Source organism: Tupaia chinensis, unplaced genomic scaffold (assembly GCF_000334495.1).
Source record: "Tupaia chinensis unplaced genomic scaffold, TupChi_1.0 Scaffold000381_1, whole genome shotgun sequence".
In the NCBI taxonomy this organism is placed as follows: Eukaryota; Metazoa; Chordata; class Mammalia; order Scandentia; family Tupaiidae; genus Tupaia; species Tupaia belangeri.
In genome coordinates this window covers 3,597,095-3,623,945 of record NW_006159883.1, presented here as the reverse complement: position 1 = coordinate 3,623,945, position 26,851 = coordinate 3,597,095, and the positions used below count along the sequence as shown (strand labels likewise).

The following is a 26,851-nucleotide window of genomic DNA, read 5'->3' as shown; positions in this document are numbered from 1 at the left end:
AATGACTTAAAAGTCAGAACTTTGTTGGTGTATAAAATGGTATAGTCCATAATTACTAATTTATGGATTTTGTTTATTAAAATTTCATGAAATATTCCTATACACTAAATGGTAATCACACAGACAAAATACTTCTCAAATAGCTTGTTTCTTAATGAGGTAAAAGTTGAACAAGCAATTAAAATACTTCTGTCAGAGGCAATTATAAGGTGTCCATTGAGTTCTAGTCTAAACTCTACCTTACTTTGAAAGGAGGGCTTAGAGAAAAACTGAAAGGAAAGAACAAAACAAAACAATAAAAACAAAAAAACTAAACAAAAAAACTGGTCTTACGACATACATTTCAGACATGAACTTGAAAAAGGTAGCAGGGGGACCAGCAGTTAGCATAATGGCTATGTCACTGGACTCTCATGTAGTCGACTGTGGTTCGAGTCCTGGACCCAGTGGCTTAAACTCACGCCAGGTGTGTGTGCGTGCGTGCCCAAGATCCCTAGAGGAGAAAGGGGGACAAGGGATTCCAACGTGGCCATCCCCCTTGGGAGGGGGTGATTTTTCGCTTTCTGTCTCTCTGTTTCTCCCTGTCTTTCTGGCGAGCACACACACCCTATAGCAAAAACCTCTCCCCCCCCCAAAAAAAAGTAGCAGGAATCTTGAATTTAGGCAAAAGGTATACATACATAGAAACCAGGAACAAAGAGGAATGTTTATTTTGGAAACGATAAGTCTGTTAGATAGTCAACAAAGCAGAGATAGGTATTGGGACATTTTGGAAAACAAATATAAAGAAGTATGCAGAGACTACGGAGACTAGATCTTTTTTTTTTTTTTTTGAGAAGTTTTTGCTATAGGGTGTGTGCGCTCACCAGACAGACAGAGAGAGACAGAGAGACAGAAAGCGAGAAATCACCCCCCCGGGGGATGGCCACACCGCAATCCCTTCTCTCCATTCTCCTCTCGGGATCTTGGGCATGCACGCACATGTGCCCGGCCTGAGTTTAAGTCACCAGGTCCGAGACTCGAACCGCAGTCGACTACATGCGAGTTCATCAACGTAGCCATTACACTAACTGCTGGTCCCCAGAGACTAGATATTTTTTTCTTTTTTTTTTTTTTAGGAGAAGTTTTTGCTATAGGGCGCATGCGCTCGCCAGACAGACAGAGAGAGACAGAGAGATAGAAAGCGAGAAATCACCCCCCCAGGAGGGATGGCCACACTGCAATCCCCTCTCCTCCATTCTCCTCTCGGGATCTTGGGCACACACACACACGCGCCCGGCGTGAGTTTAAGCCACTGGGTCCAGGATACGAACTGCGATCTGCTATGTGGGAGTCCAGCGACATAGCCGTTACACTTACTGCTGGTCCCCCTAGAGACTAGATCTTAAAGGGCACTCTGTACCACATTTCGGTAAGCACTTTGCACTTCAGTCCATAGGAATTCGGAAACCACTAAAGTCTTTTTTAGACAGGGGACAGCACGGTAAGATTATTGGAGAAATAAGGAGCTTCTAGTCTTATGAAAGAATTACTATTACGTGTGAGAAAGATTGTAAAGTAATATTATAAATACTAATCTAGCATAATTAGAAAAATATAGTTTGCATATAGAAAATGTTACTTATAATATTTTCATGTATTTCTTTTATGAAGAATACAACTGTACTACATGTATGTCTGGTCTCCTTGTTTCCATTTAATAATATATTTTGAACCTTTGTCTATACCCAAAACACATTTCATTAGTCTATCATGATTAATGACTACACATACACACACACTCACGTACATGGACACACACAAACTCTCTCTCACAATTTATCTAGCCAATCCAAATGAGTATAGTATGTGTATGCTTAAAATAAAAAATTGGGGGACCAACAGATGGTGTAATGATTACATTACTGGACTCCCATGTAGTGGACTGCAGTTCATGTCCTGGACCTGTTGGCTTAAACCTCAAACTGGACACATGTGTGTGCATGCCCAAAATCCCAAGAAGAGAATGAAGGAGAAGAAATTGCAGCATTGCCATCCCCCCGGGGGGTGATTTATCATTTTCTGTCTCTACCTCTCTCTGTATCTCTTGTAAGCACACATGTCTTATAGCAAAACATTTTTCTAAAAAAAGAATTTTCTCCTTCAACTATATATTTCTTCAGAATTTGAAAAAATTAACTCTTATCCTTTGCTATTAATTATGCTTCTTTTTTTTTTTTTGGAGAGATTTTCATTGTAGGGCGCGTGCGCTCGCCAGACAGACAGAGAGAGACATAGAGACAGAAAGCGAGAAATCACCCCCCAGGGGGGGATGGTCACGCCGCAATCCCTTCTCCTCCATTCTCCTCTCGGGATCTTGGGCACGCACGCACACGCGCCCGGCGTGAGTTTTTAAGCCACTGGGTCCGGGACACGAACCATGGTCGACTATGTGGGAGTGCAGCGACATAGCCATTACGCTAACTGCTGGTTCCCAATTATGCTTCTTTGATAACACTGAATGTTCTACTGTGATGGAACATCCGTTCAAAGAAAAAAAAATAATCTTTTTTTAAAAAGCATTGTGTGGGGGGAACCAGCAGTTAGCGTAATGGCTATGTCGCTGGATTCCCATGTAGTCGACAACGGTTAGCGTCCCAGACCCGGTGGCTTAAAACTCCCGCCGGGCACGTGTGCGTGCGTGCCCAAGATATGGTGGTTAAGATGGTGGACTCCCACAGGGTCAACTATGGTTGGAGTCCTGCATCTGGTGGCTTGGTTTTACATTTTCTCTCTCTTTCTCTGTCTCTCTGTCTCTCTCTGGTCAAATTAAAAAGTAAATATAATAAATTAAATTAAATAAATCTTTTAGAAAAAGGCATTGTTAAGTTTCTGAGAAACTGTGACACTCATAATTAATAACAAAAAAAGGTCAGAATTTGGATTTTTAAGTCTTTTAACAGAAAGTTTTCTCTCATCTTAATTTGAGCATGATCAAATATTAAAATGGAATGACAATAGAAGAAAAAAAGGACATTTTATGTAATCAATGAATAATGGTTTAATATTGGCAATCTTATAGGTTCAAAATATTTCCAGTAAAGAATCAGTACCTATAAATATGAGTTACGCAGTTAATATCGAACTTGCAATATCACAGGCTTCTGTGTAGCATGGTAAGAACTGGCAGATGCACCTGCTGCTAGTGTAAGAGAGTAGGTTATGCAATCTCACTGAATCTCTGTGTCACTATATAAAAACCAGACGTGTGGAGTGTATCTTGTAGAATTGTATCAGAAATTAAATAAGATGTACACAAAGCACAGACCTGGAACAACAGCCAGCATATACTTTGATATTCAATAATTACGGTTCTTTTTTTTTTTTCTGTCCTCAAATTCTTCTCCACATAAAATTTTAATAATTGTATTACAGTCGACCAATATTTTAGAAGGGAGGTCATAATGCCACGCTTAAGTGCAGTGCAGAATCTCTCTGTTCTTACCTGGTGATAAAGCAATTCTGGGTAATCCTGAGTCATTAACCGAAATAGGGCAAGTAAAGCCCACCCGAAACTGTCAAAATTCGTGTAGCCATGATCAGGATTTGTGCCAGCTTTTACACACACGTATCCTTCAGGGCACTGACTACAGAAGACAAAGACAGAAAGAAAAGCTGCTTACTGCCCAGCGACTTTCAGGTTTTGGGCAAATCAAATAATACATGGTTCCCACTTTCACGGGTGGTGGTCTTCTCCCAAGCAATGTCTAGCAGAACAGTTGCAAAGGAGTTCAATTTTAAGTTCATACAAGTGAGCAATGTTAATCTATGTAAAATTATAAAGGAGCTTCATGATGATTACGGCACTGAACTCCCACGTTCACAGTTTAAGTCCCAGTTCCAGAAGCTTGGAAATCATGCTTGGTGTGTGTGTGTGTGTGTGTGAGTCCCAGTTCCAGCAGCTTGGAAATCATGCTTGGGGTGTGTGTGTGTGTGTGTGTTTGTGTGTATGCCCATAATCCCAAAAGGAGAAGAGAGAAGAAGGGATTGTGATGTGCCCATCCGCCCTGGGGGTGATTTCTTGCTTTCCCTCTCTCTGTCTCTATCTTGTCTTCCCTGTCTCTCTCTGGTAAGTGAACATGGCCTACAATAAAAATCTTAAAACAATCTATCTTACTAATTTTCAAGACTATAACATTGTTATTCATTACATCTTTACGACTCAATATCACAGGGGAAATATCTGAACATTACAATGAAAGTATAAAAAATGGAAAGTGGTACCCATAAAAATAAAACTGAAGTAGTTGAGGGTTAATTTTAAGACAGCCTTGCTTCAAATCCTCAGCTCTCATTAAGAGTGACAAAACATTTATCACATTAATTATTGATAAGCAGTACTTGCACTTGGGGAGGAAGAACAGATTAAATATTTATTCTGTTTCCTTTCAGGGAGTCTTCATACTTTCATGTACTGAGGAGCTTGGGTGTTGTGGTTGCTTAATACAAGAATGGACCAATAAATCAAGCTTCACTCCATCTACGCACTTGTGTGGCTCCCTCCCACCTAGTCCTCACTTTCGCCGTGTGACTTATTTTGGACATTTGCTAATAGAGTAAGCAGAGGTTTAAAAAGCACTTGTACATGAGACTTGCAAATTGGTGACCCTTGAATATGAGAAGATAAATTTTTATGATTATTGTAAGTCACTAATTTTTGGGGTGTTGATCATGCAGCAAAGTATGACTGCTATAGGTGAAACGTTTCATGACCTTTTATTCTTGCTTTGAAATATACTATCGTATTATGCATATCCATGACCAAATACCTGCAAAATGCATTTCACATCATATTTGAGTTTGGGATGTAAACAAAAGATGAGTAGCTAAACTGGGATGGCACTGACACAAAGAGATGGATTCATAATTTGGATTTGAGAATGGAAGCCCAGTAGAAGCTAAAATAAAGATCTTCACTGAGCAAGCAATACAATTACCTGCATTTAACTTAACTACAACATATCACTCATGCTCCTATCTCATACGTGCCTTTTTCAATCTGGGTCCCAGGGCCTAAGAGAGAGCTAAATCTGTGGCTAGGGGCCAAGCCACACTAGCTGACCAAAGCAACCCAGGGAAATTGCATAAGTCACACAGTGCCAGGAGCTGCTCTGTTCCCACTTTCTTACTACATCTAAATTAAAGGATGATGAGATATGAGAGTTTTGCCATCTTGCTAAGAATTATTTATAGTTTTTAAGAATAAACTATTTACAATGTATATTATAATCATAAAAACAAGACATAGAACAAATGAAATATAGAGTATCTTTTACATTTCTTTAAGAACTTCTAGTTGAAGGACAGATTTATATTTTCTATTTAGCTAATGGTCACTAGTTCTGGGGCACACTGGAAAAGAGATTAATTCCTTGTTGAAATTTAAGCTCAGGTATTTACTGACTTCTTCATTTTGAATGAATCACTTATTAGTCAGCCTATTTCTTTTTCTATAAAATTGGATTAATACTCTCCATATTACATATTTTTTGCTATGGTTGAAGTATTTGTGTCCCCTCAAAATTCATTTTCTAAAATTCTGGTATTTTGGAGAGGTTTTTGCTGTAGGGCACATGTGCTTGCCAGAAACACAAACAGAGAAAGAAACAGAAAGTGAAAAATCACTCCCTGGGAGAATGGCCATGCCACAATCCCTTCTCCTCCATTCCCCTCTCGGGATCTTGGGTGTGAGTTTAAGCCACCCGGTACATGACTCGAACTATGGTCGAATACATGGGAGTCCAGAGACATAGCTATTATGCCATCTGCTGGTCTCCATTTTTTGAAATTCTAACATGGAAGGTGATGGTATTAGTAGGTGGGGACTTTGGTAGGTGATTAGGTCATAAGGGTGGAGTTCTTATAAAAATCATTAATGTTCTTAAGGAGAGGCCCAACAAAGATATCTCACACATTTTTCCATATGAGGACACAACAAAAGACACCACAAGCCAAAAGGAGGCCTTCTTTAGACCCTAAACTTTGCCAGCTCCTTGATCCAGACTTTTCAGAGTCTCAGATTGTGAGAAATGAGTTTTTATAGCGTATGAGCCACCAGTCTGTGGTCTCTTATTATAGAAGCCCAAACTAAGACATTAAATGCCCAAACTTCTCAGCATGGCTTTGCTGATAAAGTGAGATAATGTAATCAAATGGGAGCCAGCAATAAAAACAATAATAATTTGGTAAATACTATTGATTGGTGATACTGGCTTAATAGGGAAAAAAAAAAAATTCACTCCACTTACCCAGAATCTGTTCTGTTGCCACAAAGGAGAGCATAGCTTTCTCCTTCCAAATAGTAAAAGTTTTCTGTTTCTGAAAAATGAAAAAAGATATATTTTATATATAATCTTGGATTAACAGTATTTCTGAATTTATTTGAATCTCCACAGAAAATAACACTCCTCTCTATAACTGAGAACAAAGGAACAGAGATTCTGATTTTGTTTGTTTGTTTTTCTAACGTCTCACGCACAAGGCCAAACACCTTGGGGAATCTAGTTGCTCTCGCACCTTGAAAGTTGACAAAGCTCATTATGGAAAGAGGAAAATCCTTTTCAAAATTAAAATTCAAAAAAATGAATAAAATCAAGCAGTATGACCAGCCCTCTGAAGGAAAAATTCCCAAGACTCAATTGTTTTAAAGTTGTAACTTTTTATTGTTTCTGGGTTTACTTTACATTCTCTTCCCACCTGAAAGTTGATTCTTTTACAGTGAGCATCCAGAACTAGTTATTTGTTTTGATAGCACACAATTTCAACCATAATCCATGCTAATTTAAGTCATAGAAAAAATTTATTCAGGTTTCCTAATGCACTCCAACCAAAATGTAAATTATACACTTAAAGGTACCACAAGGTAGAGTTGGGAATATGCATGCTTAAAGGCATTGGATTTTCGGTTCTGACTTCAAATCACAGAGACCAAATCCATGGTGAGGGTAGAGGGCTATATTTGTATACACACACATAAAATCTCAACAAATGCTACTATAATTTGTCACCAGTAATAATTTTAAGGGAATTTTTAAGTCACACATAATAGGCATCATTGATCAAAGTTTTTGAATGGCCCTTGAAAACCAAATGAAATTTGACATTAATAGCACTGGGTCATCCCAAGAACTCTTCTACATACAAGAATCGTAATATGACAATAAAGTACAAAAAATAGTTTTACAAATATTAATGGGATGTCTATAAAACAAACTCAGCAATTGCTAAAATGCTACATAATAAAATTCAATAACTTGATTTGGAAAAATTTAAAGTGTTAAATTTTTAAAAATGTTTCCTTTGTAATGTCATATTGTATTTTAACAAGATGAAAAGACATTGGACTGTTTTCTTAGAAATAACCAGTGAGGGAGCACAATTGCTTATTTTTAATTTTTTTTTTTTGTCAAAAGTTATATCTGATAAACCTAAGGTTTATATTTTGAACTTTTAATTTTTTTTTTGTCAAAAGGTATATAATTTAAACCTAAGGTTTATATTTTGAACTTTTAATTACGTCTTTATTTTTCCTTTATTCATAATAGAGTGCATTGTTTTGTATGTGATTGAAAGGCAGAATCACCCTCGATGGGGTCTGAGCACACCTGATCCTCTCCAGCCCATCAGATTGTGGGCAGTTTCACACATGCCTGCTGTCTGTTGCGTCAAAAGGTATATAATTTAAACCTAAGGTTTATATTTTGAACTTTTAATTACGTCTTTATTTTTCCTTTATTCATAATAGAGTGCATTGTTTTGTATGTGATTGAAAGGCAGAATCACCCTCGATGGGGTCTGAGCACACCTGATCCTCTCCAGCCCATCAGATTGTGGGCAGTTTCACACATGCCTGCTGTCTGTTGCCAGACAAACCTAGGATTCAAACCACCAACACATGGGACCTGGCTTCTCTTGGCAGCACATCACCAATGCACCAGGGATGACCCGAAACCTAAGATTTAATATCCCTCTTTCTATTTTCATCACTAGATTAGGACCATGGCATTGACATATGTAATAAGAAAACACTTCACATACTCATAGACTAATAATTTTGTATGATTTGCATCATATTCATATTATAGAATAAACCAAATAATAAAATGTTTCACGATTTGCATTAGAAATAAGTAAATACAAAATATAAATAAAATTAATATAAAAGGTCAACATTGTGATATCTGATAAGATTTATCAACATTATCTTTAATAATATTTAAAATATTGAAAAATACTTTTGAAAAAGTAGAAAGGTCCTGATAAGAACCATGTGAGAGAAAACTCCAGGAAGAGAGTATGGCCCCGTGAAAAAAGAATGTTTTTGTTTTTTTTTCTGAGAGATTTTTGCTGTAGAATGCACGTGCTCACTGAAGAGACAGAGACAGAAAATGATAAATCACTCTGGAGTGATTTCTTTTCTTTCGTTCTCCTCTTGGGATCTTGGGCACTCACACAAATGTGTCAAACTGAATTTTAAGCTACCAGGTCTGGGACTTGAACCACAGTCGACTGAGAGTCCAGCAACATACCCATTGTGCTATCTGCTGGTCCCTGAGCATGGTTAAAATTTCAGTTTTACCACCTAGCAGTTATAGTATATTGGAACATTTCCTTAATTTCTCTGAACTTCCATTTTTTTGTTTGTTTGTTGCAGTAGGTAGCAATATTGGTAGTATAATCTTTGGAGGATCATATCAAAGATAGGAGATAAGTCATGTGAATTGCTTAGTGTTAGAGCTAAGCAATGTTTATTCAGCAGTATTGTTAATAATTTAAAGTGTTTATTTAGCAAGATATAACCCATACCATTTGAATGATCAGCACTAACTAAAATCTAACGATGGTAAGAATTTCTATAGTGCAGACATTTTCTGACTTTTAAGATCATCTCAAAAATTTTAATAGGTTAACATATGTCTATATTTTAAATAATGTTATTGAGGAAAGGTAAAATTCTGAGGGTGCTGCTCTAGCTGTGTCTGATAAAAGTATAGCTCATTTTTTAAATAAATAAAATAAGTATAATAATTGTTATTGATTGAATCATACCCCTCAGAAAGATACATAAAGACAAGGTCATTATGGTGCACCCTAATCCAACCTCACTGCTCCTCTACGGAGAGAGCACTATGCAAGGACAGAGACACCCTGGGAGATGAGGCACTGAGAAAGTGGAGGCAGAGACTGGAGGATGCAGCCACAACCTAAGAAACCTGGAAGTACCAGATGGTAAGAAGCAAGGAGGGATTCTCCTTTAGAGGTGTCAGAGGAAGCCCAACCCTGCTGATCTCAGTTTGAGATTTATAGCCTACAGATATGTGGAAAACAAATTCTGTTGCTCTAGAAAAACTGCAGCTAAAACTTTGAGTATATGTATTTACTTAAAGAACAAAATTTACATAATTTAGTCATTTCAAACATAAGTTAATTTGGGACCAGCAGTTAGCGTAATGGCAATTTTGCTGGGCTCCCATGTAGTCGACCATGGTTTGAGTCCCGGACCCAGTGGCTTAAACTCACGCCGCACACATGTGCGTGCGTGCCCAAGAACCTGAGGGGAGAATGGAGGAGAAGGGATTGCATCATGACCATACTCCTGTGGGATGATTTCTTGCTTTCTGTCTCTCTGTCTCTGTCTTTCTGGTGAGTGCACGCACCCTATAGCAAAAACCTCTCAAAAAAAACTTAAGTACATTTGATTTAACTATATGAAGACTGAGAACTTGCTATCAATAAATAAAACAGCTACAAATTACCACTTGAATACAGTTATAGCATTTATAGTTTGCTCTGACATTGAGTCTCATTTCTGGGAAGACTACTCTTCCTTTTTAAAATGGTTTGTTTTCTCGTTTTTGTTTTGTTTTCTTTTTTAAAGTTAGACATTGAAAGCATTTGTTTTTACCTTGAATATAAAATGAGTTTCTAGTTCTGTTGTACAGGGTTTCATTTTCATTTTCTTGAGGCCATCGCAAACATTTATGCTTCAGGTTGCCCATGAAAAGTCCCATTCCGATTACAGAAAATATGCTCAGAAAAAACAGAGTTAGGATAATAACGCCAACGAGTTTCTTTAAGCAATGCATCAGGACCCCTACAAGGGATGTTAGACCTGGAAATAAAAGGGTTTTGACAGAACAAAGTATCTTAATAAATCAACATTAATAAACATCTGTCATGGCAAATGCACATTTCAACCATATCTTGTAACCTCATTCTCATTATGTAACAATAAAGTGAAAAGAAAACCCTCTAAGCTTTAAGATTTCTGTGATGATGAAATAATTCAGGAACAATATCTAAAATTAGTTATATTTTTGTTTCCTTTTACTATAAAATAACAACAGCCCTCTCTGTCAGTTAGCTGCTTATTGTACCAATGACTGGTGTTTACACACATTAGTAAGGATGTAGAGTTAAAACCAAACGGACTGGAAATACTGAAACAAGAAATAGCAGTATTCTATATTATTTTCTAGTTAACTTTATAAAAATTCAATTTTTGAAGCTAATGAATTAAAACTGGTACTAAGTTATTAATGATTAGAACTCAGCATACCACTATCAAATATATTATATCAGAATACTTAGTAATCAAAAAGCAACTTTAAAGTTGGCTTAATTAAAAGACATTCATATTTCTCATGTAAAATAGCACATGCTTAACTCAGAAAACAAGAAAAAACAAAAAACCAAAAATAATTTAATTGTACTTCGTAGGTGAAAGTACTAACATTTTGCTGTAGGAACCAACTTCTTTCTTTCCTTCCTTCCTTTCTCTCTTGCTCTCCTCGTATTTGCTGGCCTGTGTATATTTATGATCCAAATAACTGCTCAGTCCCATAATGGGGAATTATATTAACTCTGCAATGTTGAGCCAGATATCAAAATTTTTGTACCTTAGTTTTATTATCTTTAAAATGGAAACGATATCAGGCCAGAAGGTGGCATAGTGGTCAAGGCACTGGACTCTTACGTGGTGGACTGAGGTTCAAGTCCTGGTCCAAGTAGCTGGAAATTCACATTGTGCATGTGTGCATGCCTGCCCCAAATCCTGAGAGAATACGGAAGGGACTGCAGTGTGGCCCTCTCCCCAGAATATGTGTGAGTGTGTGTGTGTGTGTGTGTGTGTGTGTGTGTGTGTATGCATGTTTGTGTGATTTCTCTCTTTCTCTTTCTCTGTCTTCTCTGTCTCTCTCTGGCTAGCATACATACCCTATGGCAACAAATATTTTTAAAAAATTTTACTAATTTTCAAGACTATAATACATTGTTATTAACTACATCTTTACTACTCGCTATCATAGGGGAAATATCTGAATATCAAATGAAAGTCTAAATGATGTAAAGTAGTGCTGATAAAAATAAAACATGCCCTGTAGCAAAAATTATCTCAAAAAAAGAAAATAATATCTATTTCATATCATTGTGAGAATTGAAAATTTATTTTTTAAAAAGATTCCCTCAGATGGTTGAATTTATTGAACACAATAGGATAAAGATAATGTAAAGTCATCCTTGTGGCTAAAGAAATGTATAATTGAAGGACCAGCAGTTGGCATAATGACTATGTCGCTGGACTCCCATATAGTTGACTGCAGTTCGAGTCCCAGACTCGGTGGCTTAAACTCATGCTGGGTGCATATGTGTGCCATGTCCAGAATCCCCAGAGGAGAATGGAGGCAAAGGGATTGCAGTGTGGCCATCCTCCCAGGGAGGGTGGGATGTGATTTCTCACTTTCTGTCTCTCTCTGTCTTTCTGGTGAACACACGCACCCCATAGCAAAAACCTCTCCAAAAAACGAATGTATAATTGGATTAAATATATCATTTTAATTGAGATCACATTTAACATGTTTATAGCCACTTTGCACTTTTAATTAAACCATTAAATTTTATTATGAATAAGTTTTTTTTCTTTTTTTCTTTTTTGAGAGTTTTTTGCTATAGGGCGCATGCGCTCACCAGAAAGACAGAAGGAGACAGAGACAGAAAGCAAGAGATTACCCCCCGAGGGGGGATGACCTTGTCGCAATCCCTTCTCCATTCTCCTCTCGGGATCTTGGCCACACATGCACATGTCCCCAGCATGAGTTTAAGCCACCAGGTCCAAGACTCGAACCACGGCTGACTACATGGGAGGTCAGTGACGTAGCCATTATGCTAACTGCTGGTCCCAAGAATAAGTTTTTTAAAGTATTATATTAGAAATGGATTCCTGTGTCAAAATGTTTCACCATGTTTAGGTGTTGATATATGCTCAAATTGTATTTTTTTTTAAGGTTTTTGCCATAATGTACATGCGCTGACAAGAGGGAGACAGAAGGAAAGCCAGAAATCATCTTCCGGAGGGGACAGCCATGCCACAATCCCTCCTCCATTCTATCCCTAGGATTTTGGGAGCACACGCATTCACACCTATTGTGATTTTCAAGCGGACTCGAACTGTGATCAGCAATGTGGAAGTCTAGTGCCTTAACCACTATACCACCTGCTGGATTCAGTAAGCTGTTTTTATTCGAGGTTTAACCTGTGCGTAAATCAAAGGCTATAAATACATAGTTAAGCTTTCACAAAGAAACAGGAAAATTTTTGAGAGATTTTTGACATAGGATGCATGTGCTCCCCAGGAAGGGAGACAGAGAGACAGAAAGCAAGAAATTCCCCAGGGGGAATGGCCATACTGCAACAATCCCTTCTCTTCCATTTTCCTCTTGAGATCTTGGACACATATGCACCCAGCATGAGTTTTAAGTAACCAGGTCTGGAACTGGAACTGTAGTCGACTATGTGGGAGTCCAGCAATATAACCATTATGGCATCTCTTGGTCCCAAATGAGGACATTTGTAAAACAAATCATTGTTGTTGATGTATTAGGAAAAAATAACTTTATTTCAATGTAATTTCTATGGTTACCATTACAAACTTTTAAAATAAGTATATTTCACAGTGTACTTTTCATTTGGTCATTGTCACGAGTACTCTGCATATTATTTTACTAAACATTTCTCATATTGTTTTGTCTGAATTATTTTTAAAAAGAGCAATCCTTAAGAATGTGTGTGTGTGTGTGTGTGTGTGCCTACAGCATACCCAGTTTGTTGTGGCGCTTCAATTTTAGTAGTGACATTTTGTTTGAAGGTAAAAATACTGTCTTATAATTTTTGTAGAATTAAATCTACTAAAAATGTTATCATCTATGACATAGAAAGGTCTGTGCTATAGACCAAATTTGATTTTGACTTTCTGGCATATATTTTTTCTTTTCACATTTCAACTTTATTTTGGTTAGTTTAGGTATGTCTTTGGTAGAGTTTAATTTTGTTTTTCACTTTTTTCAGTTTCTTTCCTCAAGTGCTGGAGGACATGTGTATGTGTACCAGAGAGAGATAAAGAGATAGACAGAAAGTATCCCCCAAAGAGGCCTAGACACAATGAATCCTTGTCCCTCTACTTCTCCATCCTGAGCAGGTGGGTATGTATCAGCACATATTTCGAGTTGCTGGGCCTGATCTGAACTGGAGTCAGCCATTTGGGAATCAGGTCCCTCTGCACGGCTCTTGCCACTGTGCTTGGGACTGACCCTTATTTCTGATTTAATATTAAAACTTTTGCCTCTTGACAGAAAAATAAAATGATCCAATTGCATCTATTTTAATAAATTAGCTCTAGTTAACTGTTAGTGTGCCTTTACCAGTTTTTAAAAGAGTTTATTTATTTTGTTTATTGAGAGGAAAAGTCATAAGGGAGAAGGGAGAGGGGAGAAAGGGAATCAGAGGCACCTACAACTGAGACATTTTATGCTCTATCTTCAGCCTCAAAGGACCACAGGTTACACACTGTGTGTTTCAGGTCCACCAGGAATACCCGGATTAGCTGCGTGGCTCCAGCATTGGAAAGCTGGTACTTACTACTTGTGTCAATGTGGCTGGGCCCCCCTTTTTTTTTTTTTAATTTCTATATTCTCATTATTATATGCTTATCTTTTTAAAACACATTTTATTCTTTTTCTTTTTCCTTCTAGTATTTCAAAATATATCTATTTGTATAGTATATAGCAATTTTTTTCTTATTTTTTGAACCAACATGGAAATCTCTACATTAATGATAATACTAGGTACACTGTATAAGATAAAGAAGTCACATATTTACTTTCTCATATGTATCATTTCCATTCCTAAGTTTTTGTTAATATAAATTAGGATGTTTTCACCTACTTAAAATTGTTGAATTATTATGTATTTTGTATTCTATATAATTTTTCATAATTTATAGGAAGCATGACATTCAAATCCTTACAAGGGTTGTTAGGAAGCAGAAATTCATGCAAATAGGGATTTAGAGGGAACTGGATGAATATGGCCATCTTAAAGGGGCCTCCGCTCCTTAACTACGGCAGATTGTTTCCATTCAGAGATGCTAAGAGTTCATGCAAGTATATTTTAGATTTGAAACATTAAAATGGTCAGATTTTTGCAGTGGAGGTTTTCTTTTCTTTTCTTTTCTTTTCTTTTCTTTTTTTTTTTTGTAGTTTTTCAAAGTATAGCAATTTTTTTCTTATTTTTTGAACCAACATGGAAATCTCTACATTAATGATAATACTAGGTACACTGTATAAGATAAAGAAGTCACATATTTACTTTCTCATATGTATCATTTCCATTCCTAAGTTTTTGTTAATATAAATTAGGATGTTTTCACCTACTTAAAATTGTTGAATTATTATGTATTTTGTATTCTATATAATTTTTCATAATTTATAGGAAGCATGACATTCAAATCCTTACAAGGGTTGTTAGGAAGCAGAAATTCATGCAAATAGGGATTTAGAGGGAACTGGATGAATATGGCCATCTTAAAGGGGCCTCCGCTCCTTAACTACGGCAGATTGTTTCCATTCAGAGATGCTAAGAGTTCATGCAAGTATATTTTAGATTTGAAACATTAAAATGGTCAGATTTTTGCAGTGGAGGTTTTCTTTTCTTTTCTTTTCTTTTTTTTTTTTTTGTAGTTTTTCAAAGTACAAACAAAACATGTTTGTGATTCAAGAATGACCTACAGATGTCCCTGTTGTAACTTCTGATTTATATTTGCACTCTGTTCTGCAGTCCACTAACAACCATAGTTTACAATTCATTCCCTGCTGAATGGTTTCAGAGTTCATTGTGATTACTTCTAGAACCAAATTTTCCCATTGTTGAATACTTTCTCCAACAGATATTCAGGAAAGACATGCACGTTATAAAATTCCAAAACTCTTACATGGCTGAGAATACCTTTCTGTTGACTTTGCATATGAATGCAGACAGGTGTAGAATCTAGTGCCACAATCTTCCTGGTAAGCTCTGAAACTCCATTGTCTACTGGTATTTAACAACATCAAAACCTCTAAGAATGATCTTCCCAAAAGATCTGCTTTGTTTCTTTTAAGGTTTTTGTTCCTTAATATTTTAAATTTACAACATTTTATAATATGGATAAGTGTATCTTACTATTTTCATTTTACACAAGAGAAGTTCTTCTCAATTGTAAGCTCTTTCTCTGGTTAAAAACTGTTAAATAAATTTATTTTTTAAACAATTTTTCTTTTACATTTATTGTGGTCTCTTTTTCAGGATCACCTATTATACATAAGTAGGAATTCAGTTTTTTCTGTTTTACTGACCTATCCCATTGTTGGTTATACTATACTGATACCAAACTTCTCTATTATTTCTTACACAAGGGACTTTGTATGATATACAGATAATACTGCTCATATTATCTATTTCTATAGCCATTGAAGATCCACTTAAAGTATTATAATGTTTAAAGTTTTTTGTCTTAAAGTTACTTGTATTTGTCCATTTTTACCTCCTACCTGAGAGAGTCTAGGTCTTCTTGGGACTGCAAAACCCAATTCTGATTAATTTTACAATCTTTATCTCTGGTCCTAAGATAAAGATGCAGTGATATTATTTTATATTCTAGTTATTTCCAGTGAGTAGGAAGGAAACTAGAGTTCTGCAAATTCCCACTAGGGTAACTCTCACCGTTTGGTTTCTTTTGGGCATAATTACATTTACCCTTGCGTTTCTTTAGTTTTTAAAAATTTTGTCTGTATTCATAATAGCACATGTATGAATATTAGACCAAAAAGAAGGGGAGGGGTGAGAAGGAGCAAGACAGAGAAGCCACCACTACAGAGTGTCCCTGAGCTGCAATCCCTTCCCTAAGCCCTCCAGCTCATCAGGATCCTGGGCACTTGCACACGTGCCCAATATCTTTTGGGGTTGGTCTGGTGTCAAACCCACAGTCAGTCGTGGGACTTCAATCACTGCAGTTCAGTTTGCTACCAATTTTGCCACCAGGCTGGGCCATCCTTGGGTTTTTTTTTATAACCATTTCCTAATACTTCTGACACTGTAGCCCCAAAACTTAAGCGGAGTTCTTCCTGATTACATTTATTCATTCAGAGCAAATTAGGAGGTGCTGGTGGACTTCTGTTGAGTGATCTTTAGGAATGAGAGTTGTAAATTAGTCCTCAACTCTTTTCTATATAGTCACAACCCTATTTTGTTTAGCAGAACCTCCTTAAAGTTTGTGGCATGTGGATGTTACCCTGTCCAAGCAAAAGAACATTATCTTAATTTATATCAATTTGTTAATTTCAAATTAGTTTCTCAGTTTGACGGAGGAGACGGATTCAACACCTGTTTAGATAATGCTTCAGAAGCCCAAGGACAATTTTCTAAATTAATAATTAGGATAGAAGAATGAATGATTCACAACTAAAATATTATCCATTGATTTCTATATCTTATCACAAGCATTGAACTCACCCCAAATAAATAATAGCCGAAAGTAATCTTACTCCACATGTCCTGGAGTAGCAAATAAATTTAAAGATCAGATAATCCTTTGTTTTCAAAGCGCCAAGCATTGTTTAACATTTTCTCTGAGCAACAGCAGAAAAGTTCAAGTGAATTCAGCACAGAATATAAAACAGAATGAGAAAAGAAATACAATCCCATTTCCTACCTTGGTTTAAGGGAATAATTTTCAAAATTCTCAATGTTCTTATGGTTCCAAGCATGAACGTGAAGTTTAGAGGTGAATATCTTGTTATAAGCCTGTGGAATTAAATTAAAAGTATTTAGAAGTCTTATTGAATCTATGTTACTTACCTTTAGCTTTTTGTACTTTTTGAAACTTATTTTTTAAATTATCTATTCAAGGCCAGCAAGAGTCATGTGGTTAAGGTGCTAGACTTCCATGTGGCTAAACATAGTTCAAGTCTTAGACCCAGCAGCTGAAAAGCACACTGGGCACGTGTGCATGCATGCCTAAAATTCTGAGAGGAGAATGGAGGAGAAGGGATTGCAGGGTGATTATCTCCTCTGGGTGGTGATTTCTTACTTTCCCTCTACCTCTCTCACTCTAGTGAGTACATGGGTTCTATGGAAAAACCTAATGAATAAATAACTAAATAATTCAATTTTCTTTCCCAGCATATCCCTTGATTACATTATTCCTTTTGCAAATACTTTTTTTTACTTATTGGAAGACTAAGATTTTTATAATGCAAGGTAGTCGGGTAAATATTAATGTGCATACTTAAGCTATGAGAGTTCAACACTGTGACTATTTTTAATTTCATGTGAAATACTTTATATTTTGTTCATTAATGTTTTGGTACTACCAAAAAAAGGTAAAGAGAGAAATATTATTAGTTTTTTAAGGATTAATATTCACTTTAAATATTTAAGTTTCTGATGATTAAGATCATGGTAACAAGAGTGATACTGATAATGATGGTGGAGATGCAATGCTGCTAGTGGTGATGGTGTGTAGTGACAATGGTAGAAGGTAGAGTGTACCCTGGCAAAGGGCAAAGACTCTGGAACCAGACAGTGTACACATATAACCTTTACTACTTACTGGCTGTGTGCTATGAACAACTTATTTAATCTTTCCTGTCTCTGTCTTCTCAATTACAAAGTGAGTATAATAGTACTTCTTGATTCAGAGGCTTAAATGAGGTAAAATATGTAAAGTTCATAGGAGAGTACCTGGCACATCATAAGAGCTCTCTAAATTAGCTAGGTAATAACCAATAGCAACAGCAAAAATAGCAGAAACAGCAGTAGTAACAGTATTGGTAGTAATAGTAATAATTACAGTGACATTAACTGCTATTTTTTGATTGCTTACATGAAAGACATTGTTTATGCTCTTTATAAAGGATAGGTATTTTAAATTTCACCAAAATTATGTAAATAAAATATCATTTAAATAATCTCAAACAAAAAATTTGATGTCAGTGATCATTTCCATAACCATAAATTAGAGTATGCTGAACAGAACCAGTTTTAAACTAGACATGAAATCATTAGAATTAAATGTAACACTTTAGAAAGTGTGTGTGTGTACATATACATGCTTAAAATATTTTATTCTGCTATCTAAGGTGTTTACCGCTCTTAAACAATGTAGTTTAATGAAATGTAGTTAAGAGACTGAGAATCAAACATACTAGAATTTTCTAAGACTGCAGGAAATGCTCTGTTCACTGAAAATAACCACTGAAATTTACAAATTCAATTTATATTTTTTTGCTCCAGACTGAAAACAGGAAATAAGGCACTCCTTTCATTTTTATCACATATTTGATAATTAGCTTAGAGATTGCTGCCTGAGAGAGCTATGACTATGGCTCATGAAATATCCTTTACTTACAGAATTCTTGCAGGCAAACAATTCTGTAGACTTCAACATTTTTCTGTGACAGTATATTTTTAGCAGGCATTAAGAGTCTGGGGCCAGCAGGTAGTGCAGTGGTTAGCGCAATGAACTACCACATGGCCAACTGTGACTTGCGTACCCAGACCTAGTGACTTGAAAATCATGCTGGTCATGTGTGCTTGCCCAAAATCCCCAAAGGAAAATGATAAAGGAATTAAGGTAAGGCCATCCTCCCTTGGGGGTGATTTTTCACTTTCCATTTTACTGTCTCTCTTTGGCTCTCTCTGTCAAGCACATGTGCCCTATGACAAAAATCTTAAACAGAAAGAAAGAAATAGAAAGAAATACTCACTCAAAAGAAGTTACAATGAAATCGAGCCAATTCCATGGATCACCAAGAAAAGAAAAAGATCCTGCCCAGACGCCTCTTGCTAACAGCTTTACAAGTATTTCAAATGTGTAAATTCCAAGTAAAGAATGCCTGTAGAAATATTTTCATATAATTATTAAGGGTGAGAAAAAGACATTATCAGCTCTGAAATACTACGTGTATGATACATTATCTGGTATTTGAGAATAAGTCATGAGAAATGTGAGATCTGGTCTGTTAGGCAGGCCTAAACCAACAAACCATCAGCCAAGCTGATGATTAAAAAAAACCAAAAAACAAAAAAGGAAACTACAGCAACAACAACAACAAAAACAAACTAGCGCTTGAGCCTTGGAATAGGGTTGTTGATAGGACTTCAATGGTCAACTATGTTTAATGGCATTAGCCATGAAATTTGACTATCAGCTTTTTTCAATATGTCCTAGCTCAGACATGGAAGTCTTTATATATTATGAGTGTAAACATCAAGATTTATGTGGTGAATCAATATTATAATTATTTGCCTTCCAAAATCTACTGGTTTTAAGAACAGTGTTAAAGCTTAAGAGAAACTCCTAGAAACACTTCTTCTGTAGAAAATACAATGGACTTTGAGACCAGCAGTTAGCGTAATGGCTATGTCTCTGGACTCCCACGTAGTCGACCGTGGTTCACGTCCCCGACCTGGTGGCTTAAAACTCATGCCGGGCGCATGTACGTGCGTGCCCAAGATTCCGAGAGGAGAATGGAGGAGAAGGGATTGCGGCGTGGCCATCACCCCTGGGGGGTGATTTCTCGCTTTCTGTCTCTCTCTGTCTGTCTGGTGGAAAAAAAAAAAAAAAGAAAATACAATGGACTTTTCTCTCATGTTATTTTAATGTACGTTAGATTACAGACATCCTTCTTGAAAGACCAATAGAAAGGAAAAGAAAATAATAATTTTCTTAATAGATATGAAGTAGTAAAAGTTATTCAAGTTAGAAGTAAATCAGATGTGGGGTTGTAATAGTAGACTTGAGGCACTAAATATATTACTTGTTAGTAATTAACTTTGAAATAAAACTCCACCCACATGATACTATAGACATAACATATAGCTAAAGATTCAAACATTTATATCACAAATGTTAAATAAGCTGTTAGGAAATAGAGGTATTTTAAATTTAACTAAATATAATGAAAAGGCAGAAAAACCCTAAGATTGACAAATATACATGTATATTTATTTTTATTTGGAAAACTCATAAAGTGTAGTTTATATGTAAATATTATACACTACAAATATTATATAAAAAGCATAAATATGAAATTGTATAATAGCACAACAGTTTATTATTAAATTTAATATTTTTATGAAATTAAAATATATATTATAGATTATGCATAATAAAATTATATAACTTACTCTAATGCTGGTCCCCATTGAGGCAAATTAATCATGGACATTAGTATGCAATCAGTCAGGACACTAATTAAAATGAATAGTCGGAAAAAGGTAGATTATAGTCAAGGAATAATGAATAATAAACAATGCTGGAAAATACATCTATCTATAATATGTTTGCATTTATATATATATATGAGGCCAGATATTTCCTTAAATGTTAAAGAAATGCATTATTTTTATGTATTTATTTTATTGAAAAACAATGGGTATTAATATTTGTAAATATTTACTACTGCTAAGTGTATTAGAAAATATATTTTATATATGTATCTTAAAATAAGGGAAACGATGTAGCATAACCTGGACTTAAATATGACCTAACATGTGATATTATTTCCAAGGAGAAAATGCTGCAGTGATATGTGAATAATGGAATAGTGTCCTTCGTGTTAGTACAGTGCATAGTCAAGAGGCCAGTAGAAAAGGATATGGATGTACCAACACTTTAATAGTTGTTCCTCTAATAGAACTGAAAGGAGACAATGTACACAAGATGGAAGTGGCATTGAATCTGAAGATCGTTCTCTTTTTATTTAGTACCATAAAAGTCTGTAAGAAGAAAAAAAAAAGTGAAGTACACACTCAGAGCCATAATCTCATTAATTATGCAACATATTGCCAATGATCATTACAGTCTAATATTGTGACAGTTATATAAATAGTTCTCTTAATAGTCTCTCTTTTGTTTAAGTTTATTCATTTCTTGTGTGAGTGAGAGAAACAGAGGTAGAGAGAGAGACAGAAAGACAGAGAGGGTCAGGGTCTTGACGCCACATCTCTCCTAGCCTGAGCCAGCTCCAGATCATGGGCATACTCAGGATGGTCTCCTGATGTAAACCCTCTCATGTGGAGCAGTCTTACAGAGCACTGCACTTTTACCACTATTTCACCATCAGCCCCCATTAGATTCTCTAACAGACTAAGTCAAATGGAATGATTTTTAACTATTTTCATTCTGACTCTACTTTTCTACATGTTCTTTACTTTTGCCTATGTTATGGCCAAGAAAATCATCTGATACACATCACATCTCCAAGTCTCGCCACAGTAGTAGCAGTAGGAAAAACACGATATCCTGATGGCTCATGGAGATGCATTTAGAGTACCAGAGGACGTAAATCTAAAAACGTAATGAATACTAAAGAAAGTTAATTTTGTTTCAGAGCAAATCAAATGTCTATCTACAACAGTAAAGAAGATCTAATGCATTGAAATATTACATTAATTGTTAACAATTATTTAGAAAATAAAATCAATTTGTTTGATATCATTAATATAAATATATCTTTACTAGAAATTTATATCACATAAACCTAACATGTTGAGATACTGAAGCATTTCAATTCAAAAAAAATGGTTTCTAGGACCAGCAGTTGGCATAGCAGCTATGTCGCTGAACTCTCATATAGTTGACCACGGTTTGAGTTCCAGACCCAGTGGCTTAAACTCACACTGGGCGCGTGTGTGTGTGTGCCCAAGATCCTGAGAGGAGAATGAAGGAGAAGGGATGGCAGCATGGCCATCCCCCTTGGGGGTGATTTCTCACTTTTCTGTCTCTCTGTCTTCCTGGAGAGTGCATGGGCCCTATATCAAAAACCTCTCCAAAAAGAAACCAACAATTCAAACAAAAATACAATAAAAGGTTAGAAATATTCTAAAGTTAAAATGTGTGTAGTGTGTATCTATTTGTTTACTATATAACATATGTGTACATATATAAGTGTATGTGTATATTTTTATATTTTTGTATATGTGTAGCTATGTTTTGTCAGTCAAAGTATGAATATATATATATATATAGGTATATTCATTATATATAACCATTTGGAAAAATTAGTCACTGTAGTGTTTGCATAAATGTACATAATGGATACTATAAAGACTATGGTATCAAACTGTATATATTATAATATAATGTATAGTATAATACATAATGAAATATAATATACTAATAATAAATGTTAAATATAATTATATTAAAAATAATCATATATACTACTGAATTACATATAATGTTTCTATATGTAATTAATGGCATTTATATTTGTGTATATATATGCATATATTAGTTAATATAAATACATATTCACCAATATTTTATGTATGGATGTTCTGAATAAAAACTAAACTGTGGTATCATTTTCAATAAACACTTTTCCAACATACAATCTGTGAACACTTTGACCTACATTGTAGCTGTTTTTTTCTCTCTCCATGTTAAATATGAAGAGAAAATAAAATTTTTAATAATCAAAGAAAATAAATCTGATTCTTAAGATAAGCTTTTCTTGTAATTTTTCAGAACAATTTCAACCTTCACCAATATGTACTTTATGTGTAACCAACAAATTTCTATATCATTTTGAAGGATGAGTCATTTTAGGTAGAATAATGTCTCAACTTCAAGTGCTGCAATTGCTTTACAAATGTTATAAATATTTGTTTCTATGCCATCTTTAGCAAGGTAAACTGAATACAACTCAAATGTTACTTTAAATAACTTGGTGCCATTAATAAAAGCACTAAGCTAGACTGGCAGTTTTTGCCCTGTGTATCTGCTACTTGACTGAAGCACAGGAAAAACCAAATGGGAAGAGAGTGGGATGAGCACATACACTTTCCTTATAACGCTCACAAGATTATGCTATTGTTCTATAGTTAATGTTGCCTAATACCCATGAAGGCTACCAGAAATTCTAGTCCTTTTAGTTAAAATATACGTTTCCACTGAAAAATGCCAATATCCTTCAACCAGAAAAAGTATTCCAGAGAGCTGTAGTTATAGGTAAAAAAAAAAAACAAAAACAACCCTGTAATTTTTTTTTTTTTTAGTTCAGAGACTTTAGTTTAATTCTGTTTCATCCATTTGATAGTACTCTAGAATGTTTTATAAGAATATAAAATTACATTTTTTCACTACAAGGGTAATTCTCATCTTCCTCGAACTTGACCTTTTTAATTATTATTTCATTTTTGTTAATGGCACCGCCATTCTTCAATCCAAAAACTTTGACATTAGTCACATCCTGTTATTTCTCCTCAGATTTGTTCTCTCTTCTTCCTTTGAGACACTACTATAATTCAAGTATATTGACTTCTGGCCTGACTTTTCTCTCTCCTATTTCATCCTATTGACCATTATATGCAACAGTGGTTTCAAAATCTGCCAGATTAATTTTACTTAAACATTGCGTTCATCACATCAGTCCTTTGACCATCACATTAAATTCATGTTGATAGCTCCATTATCTCATCTTATTTCCACAATTTGCAACATTCAGTTATAGTATCACTTTATCTTTTCCCTATTCTAAAGTGAGTCTCTGATCATTCATGTTCATAGAAGGGCTTCCTTTTGTCTTACTAAAATTTAAAGAGTCTTCAAGCTATAGCTCAAATTTGAATTTCTTAATATTCTCTTAGCTTCATCAGCCAACATAAATCTCTGCCTGTTCCAAAATAATTATTCTCATATTTAGCATTCTATGCTTGTTCTGGGATAATACATATATTAGCCAGCAATTCAAGTCATACTCAAGTGGAGATAATGTATGAAAATATAAATGTGTAAATAAATAAAAATGATAAATATAGTTATATTTACTTTCCTAACTTTTGAATAAACTCATAAAATCGAATGTTTTAAATTATTATGCATTTTCTAGACCTTTTATAGCAACTTTAAAATTGGTAAGCATAAATAGTAAATCACTATGTTTCCTTAAAAAAGTTACTTACATTAAGGCATATTACTATATGTATTAAAAATAAAAGTAATAAAGAGGAACTAGCAAAACAAGTAAGATATTAGTTTTGTTAAAAATCTCAAGTATGTGTGCTTGCAAAATGAAATATCTTATGCAGTTCTGTATAATTTTAAATAAACTCTTTCTTTTTTCTCTTTTTGGGTTTTACCTCAGTTACATTCCTTTCCATGTCTGGAAATAAAATCATAAAACCATAATGAGAATAATTTATTCAATTAATTCTCACGTTTTTTTTCTTGTAGTAGTAGGGATCCACATCTTCCAAGGGCTCTGACACCATTCCCGGAGAAAGTTTTCCATAACCAAGTGGAAGCTCTTTGCCAACTTCCAATTCAGGGTTTGGCTTTAAATCTTCTTCATGTTCTTCATTTTGTTTTTTAGCAATACACTGTTTTATAAGTTCAAGAGACTCTCTAGTGAAGGGGACAAGGCCATTTGGTTCTGGGCAAGCCGACATTGCCAATGTTTTACCTGTAAGAAATTAGATTTCCTCAGTTCTATATAAATGTTGGAGACATAAAGAAATACATAAAGCTCTAAGAGATTAAGATAGGAAAGATGGACGCCAAAAAACTAAATACACGCACTTAAAGAGCATATACCTGAGTTTAGCAGAAATCTAAGTTGTTCTAATTGGGTTTTATCATACATCTTTTAAGAATTATTTTATTGGGACCAGCAGTTAGCATAATGGCTATGTCGCTGGACTCCCACGTAGTCGACCTTGGTTTGTATCCTGGACCCGGTGGCTTAGGACGCACGCTGGGCGCGTGTGCGTGCGTGCCCAAGATCCCGAGAGGAGAATGGAGGAGAAGGGATTGCGGCATGGCCATCCCCCTCTGGGGGTGATTTCTTGCTTTCTGTCTCTCTGTCTCTCTCTGTCTATCTGACGAACGCACGCGCCCTATAGCAAAAACCTCTAAAAAAAATGAATTATTTTATTTAACTTATTTATTTATTTATCTATCTATTTATTTATTTTCATTTGACCAGAAAGGAACAGAGAGAGAGAAAGAGAAAGTGAGAAAGCAAGCCACCAGGTCCAGGACTCAAACCATGGTCAGCCATGTGGGAGTCCAGCACCCTCATCCACCATGCCACCTGCTGGCCCCAATTTTATCATACTTTATATTAGATTTCATTTGTAATTTTATGAGTAATCAAATCTGCTTCATTTTCTCATCCCTTGAATGCTCTTTATTTTCATCTTCTCTAAACTAATAGTTCTAAAGTTGCTAGAAATCTTTTTTTCTAGTGAAATCCAATTATTTCACTGTGAGCTGAATTTTAAAAATTGACAGGATATTTCTTCTCTAAACTTTATTGGATCCTGTCTCCATTCTTTTTTTAATTTATTTTTTGTTTGTTTGTTTTGTTTTTGCCATAGGTGTGTGTGCTCTCTGGAGAGAGACAGAGAGAAGGAAAGTGAGAAATCTCCCCCCCAAAGGTGGATGGCCATGCTGTAATCCCTTCTTCTCCATTCTCCTCTTGGGATTTTGGGCACACATGACATGCACCTGGTGTGAGTTTTCAAGCTGCCTGGGTGAGGGCTCAAACCATGGTTAACCATGTGGGAATACAACACCTCGACCACTATGCAACCTCCTGACCTGAGACCCACTCTTTTTATCTTTTAAAAATATCTGTGCATACTTTCCTTGACTCAATTTTAGTGTAGATCAAATTTTAACCAAATATTTAACTGTGATATCCCTTAATGTTATGCTTTTCTCTTCTTTAATATCCACCTTTTTGATAGAGACATATACAAATGTAGAATTTTAATTACTCCACATACATGGATATCTACCAAGCACACTTCTCAAAACACTTTCTGTAGCTGTCTATGTGGTAATTTAATCAAAGGCAGAAATTTAGGTAAAAGCAAAATTCACTCTCTTTCCCAATGACTAGAATCACTCATTAAACTGAGTCCTTGTAAAAACAGAAACACGAGTTTATTACCTTGAAAATTACTCATGACAAACAAACAAAACATTTAATAGACACAAAAATGAAAAGTTATCTGTTGATGATAATGTATATGGTAAGGTTTTTGAGTTGATTAATATGCCTTGTATTCATGCTGGGACTTGACTAGTATCTACAGTATTTATGCTGGGATAAAACATGTCGTGCACCATAAAGATGTACACTGATTAAATGCAAATTTTTAAAAGTTACAAATACAAGAAGAAAATTACTCTTGACATTTTTCTCTCTGTTGTCAACCACTCTATCTAAAATAATTTTCTTGCAATAATTTTGTATTGTATATCTTGAAGGCTATCCACTTATACATTCACTTGACACTGTCATCTTTGTAATTCTATATTTAGGATGCTCTGGTAGACTTCATATTTATCAAGTCTTACTTTTACCTATTTTAAGTCAACCTACAGGCCGTTCAAACTAAGGATCAAATATAATTTCGCACATCAATTCTCCCTTTGCAAACTTTGTTATTCCTTTACATGTACAAATATGGTCTTTGATGATCTGTT

General features: G+C 35.3%; 1 protein-coding gene across 1 annotated transcript in view; it reads right to left on the bottom strand.

The window, feature by feature from the left end:
• SCN7A (sodium voltage-gated channel alpha subunit 7) overlaps nt 1-26,851 on the bottom strand; it is a 95,665-nt gene that overhangs the window by 45,487 nt on the left and 23,327 nt on the right. Inside the window, exons 2-9 of the mRNA XM_006153576.3 lie at nt 24,574-24,818; nt 21,011-21,129; nt 20,539-20,628; nt 19,116-19,244; nt 17,060-17,151; nt 9,944-10,150; nt 6,288-6,357; nt 3,485-3,626 (exon numbers count right to left, since the gene is read on the bottom strand). Coding sequence (XP_006153638.1) covers nt 3,485-3,626; nt 6,288-6,357; nt 9,944-10,150; nt 17,060-17,151; nt 19,116-19,244; nt 20,539-20,628; nt 21,011-21,129; nt 24,574-24,804 — 1,080 coding nt within the window. The 5' untranslated portion in view covers nt 24,805-24,818. The remainder of the gene's footprint in view (nt 1-3,484; nt 3,627-6,287; nt 6,358-9,943; nt 10,151-17,059; nt 17,152-19,115; nt 19,245-20,538; nt 20,629-21,010; nt 21,130-24,573; nt 24,819-26,851) is intronic.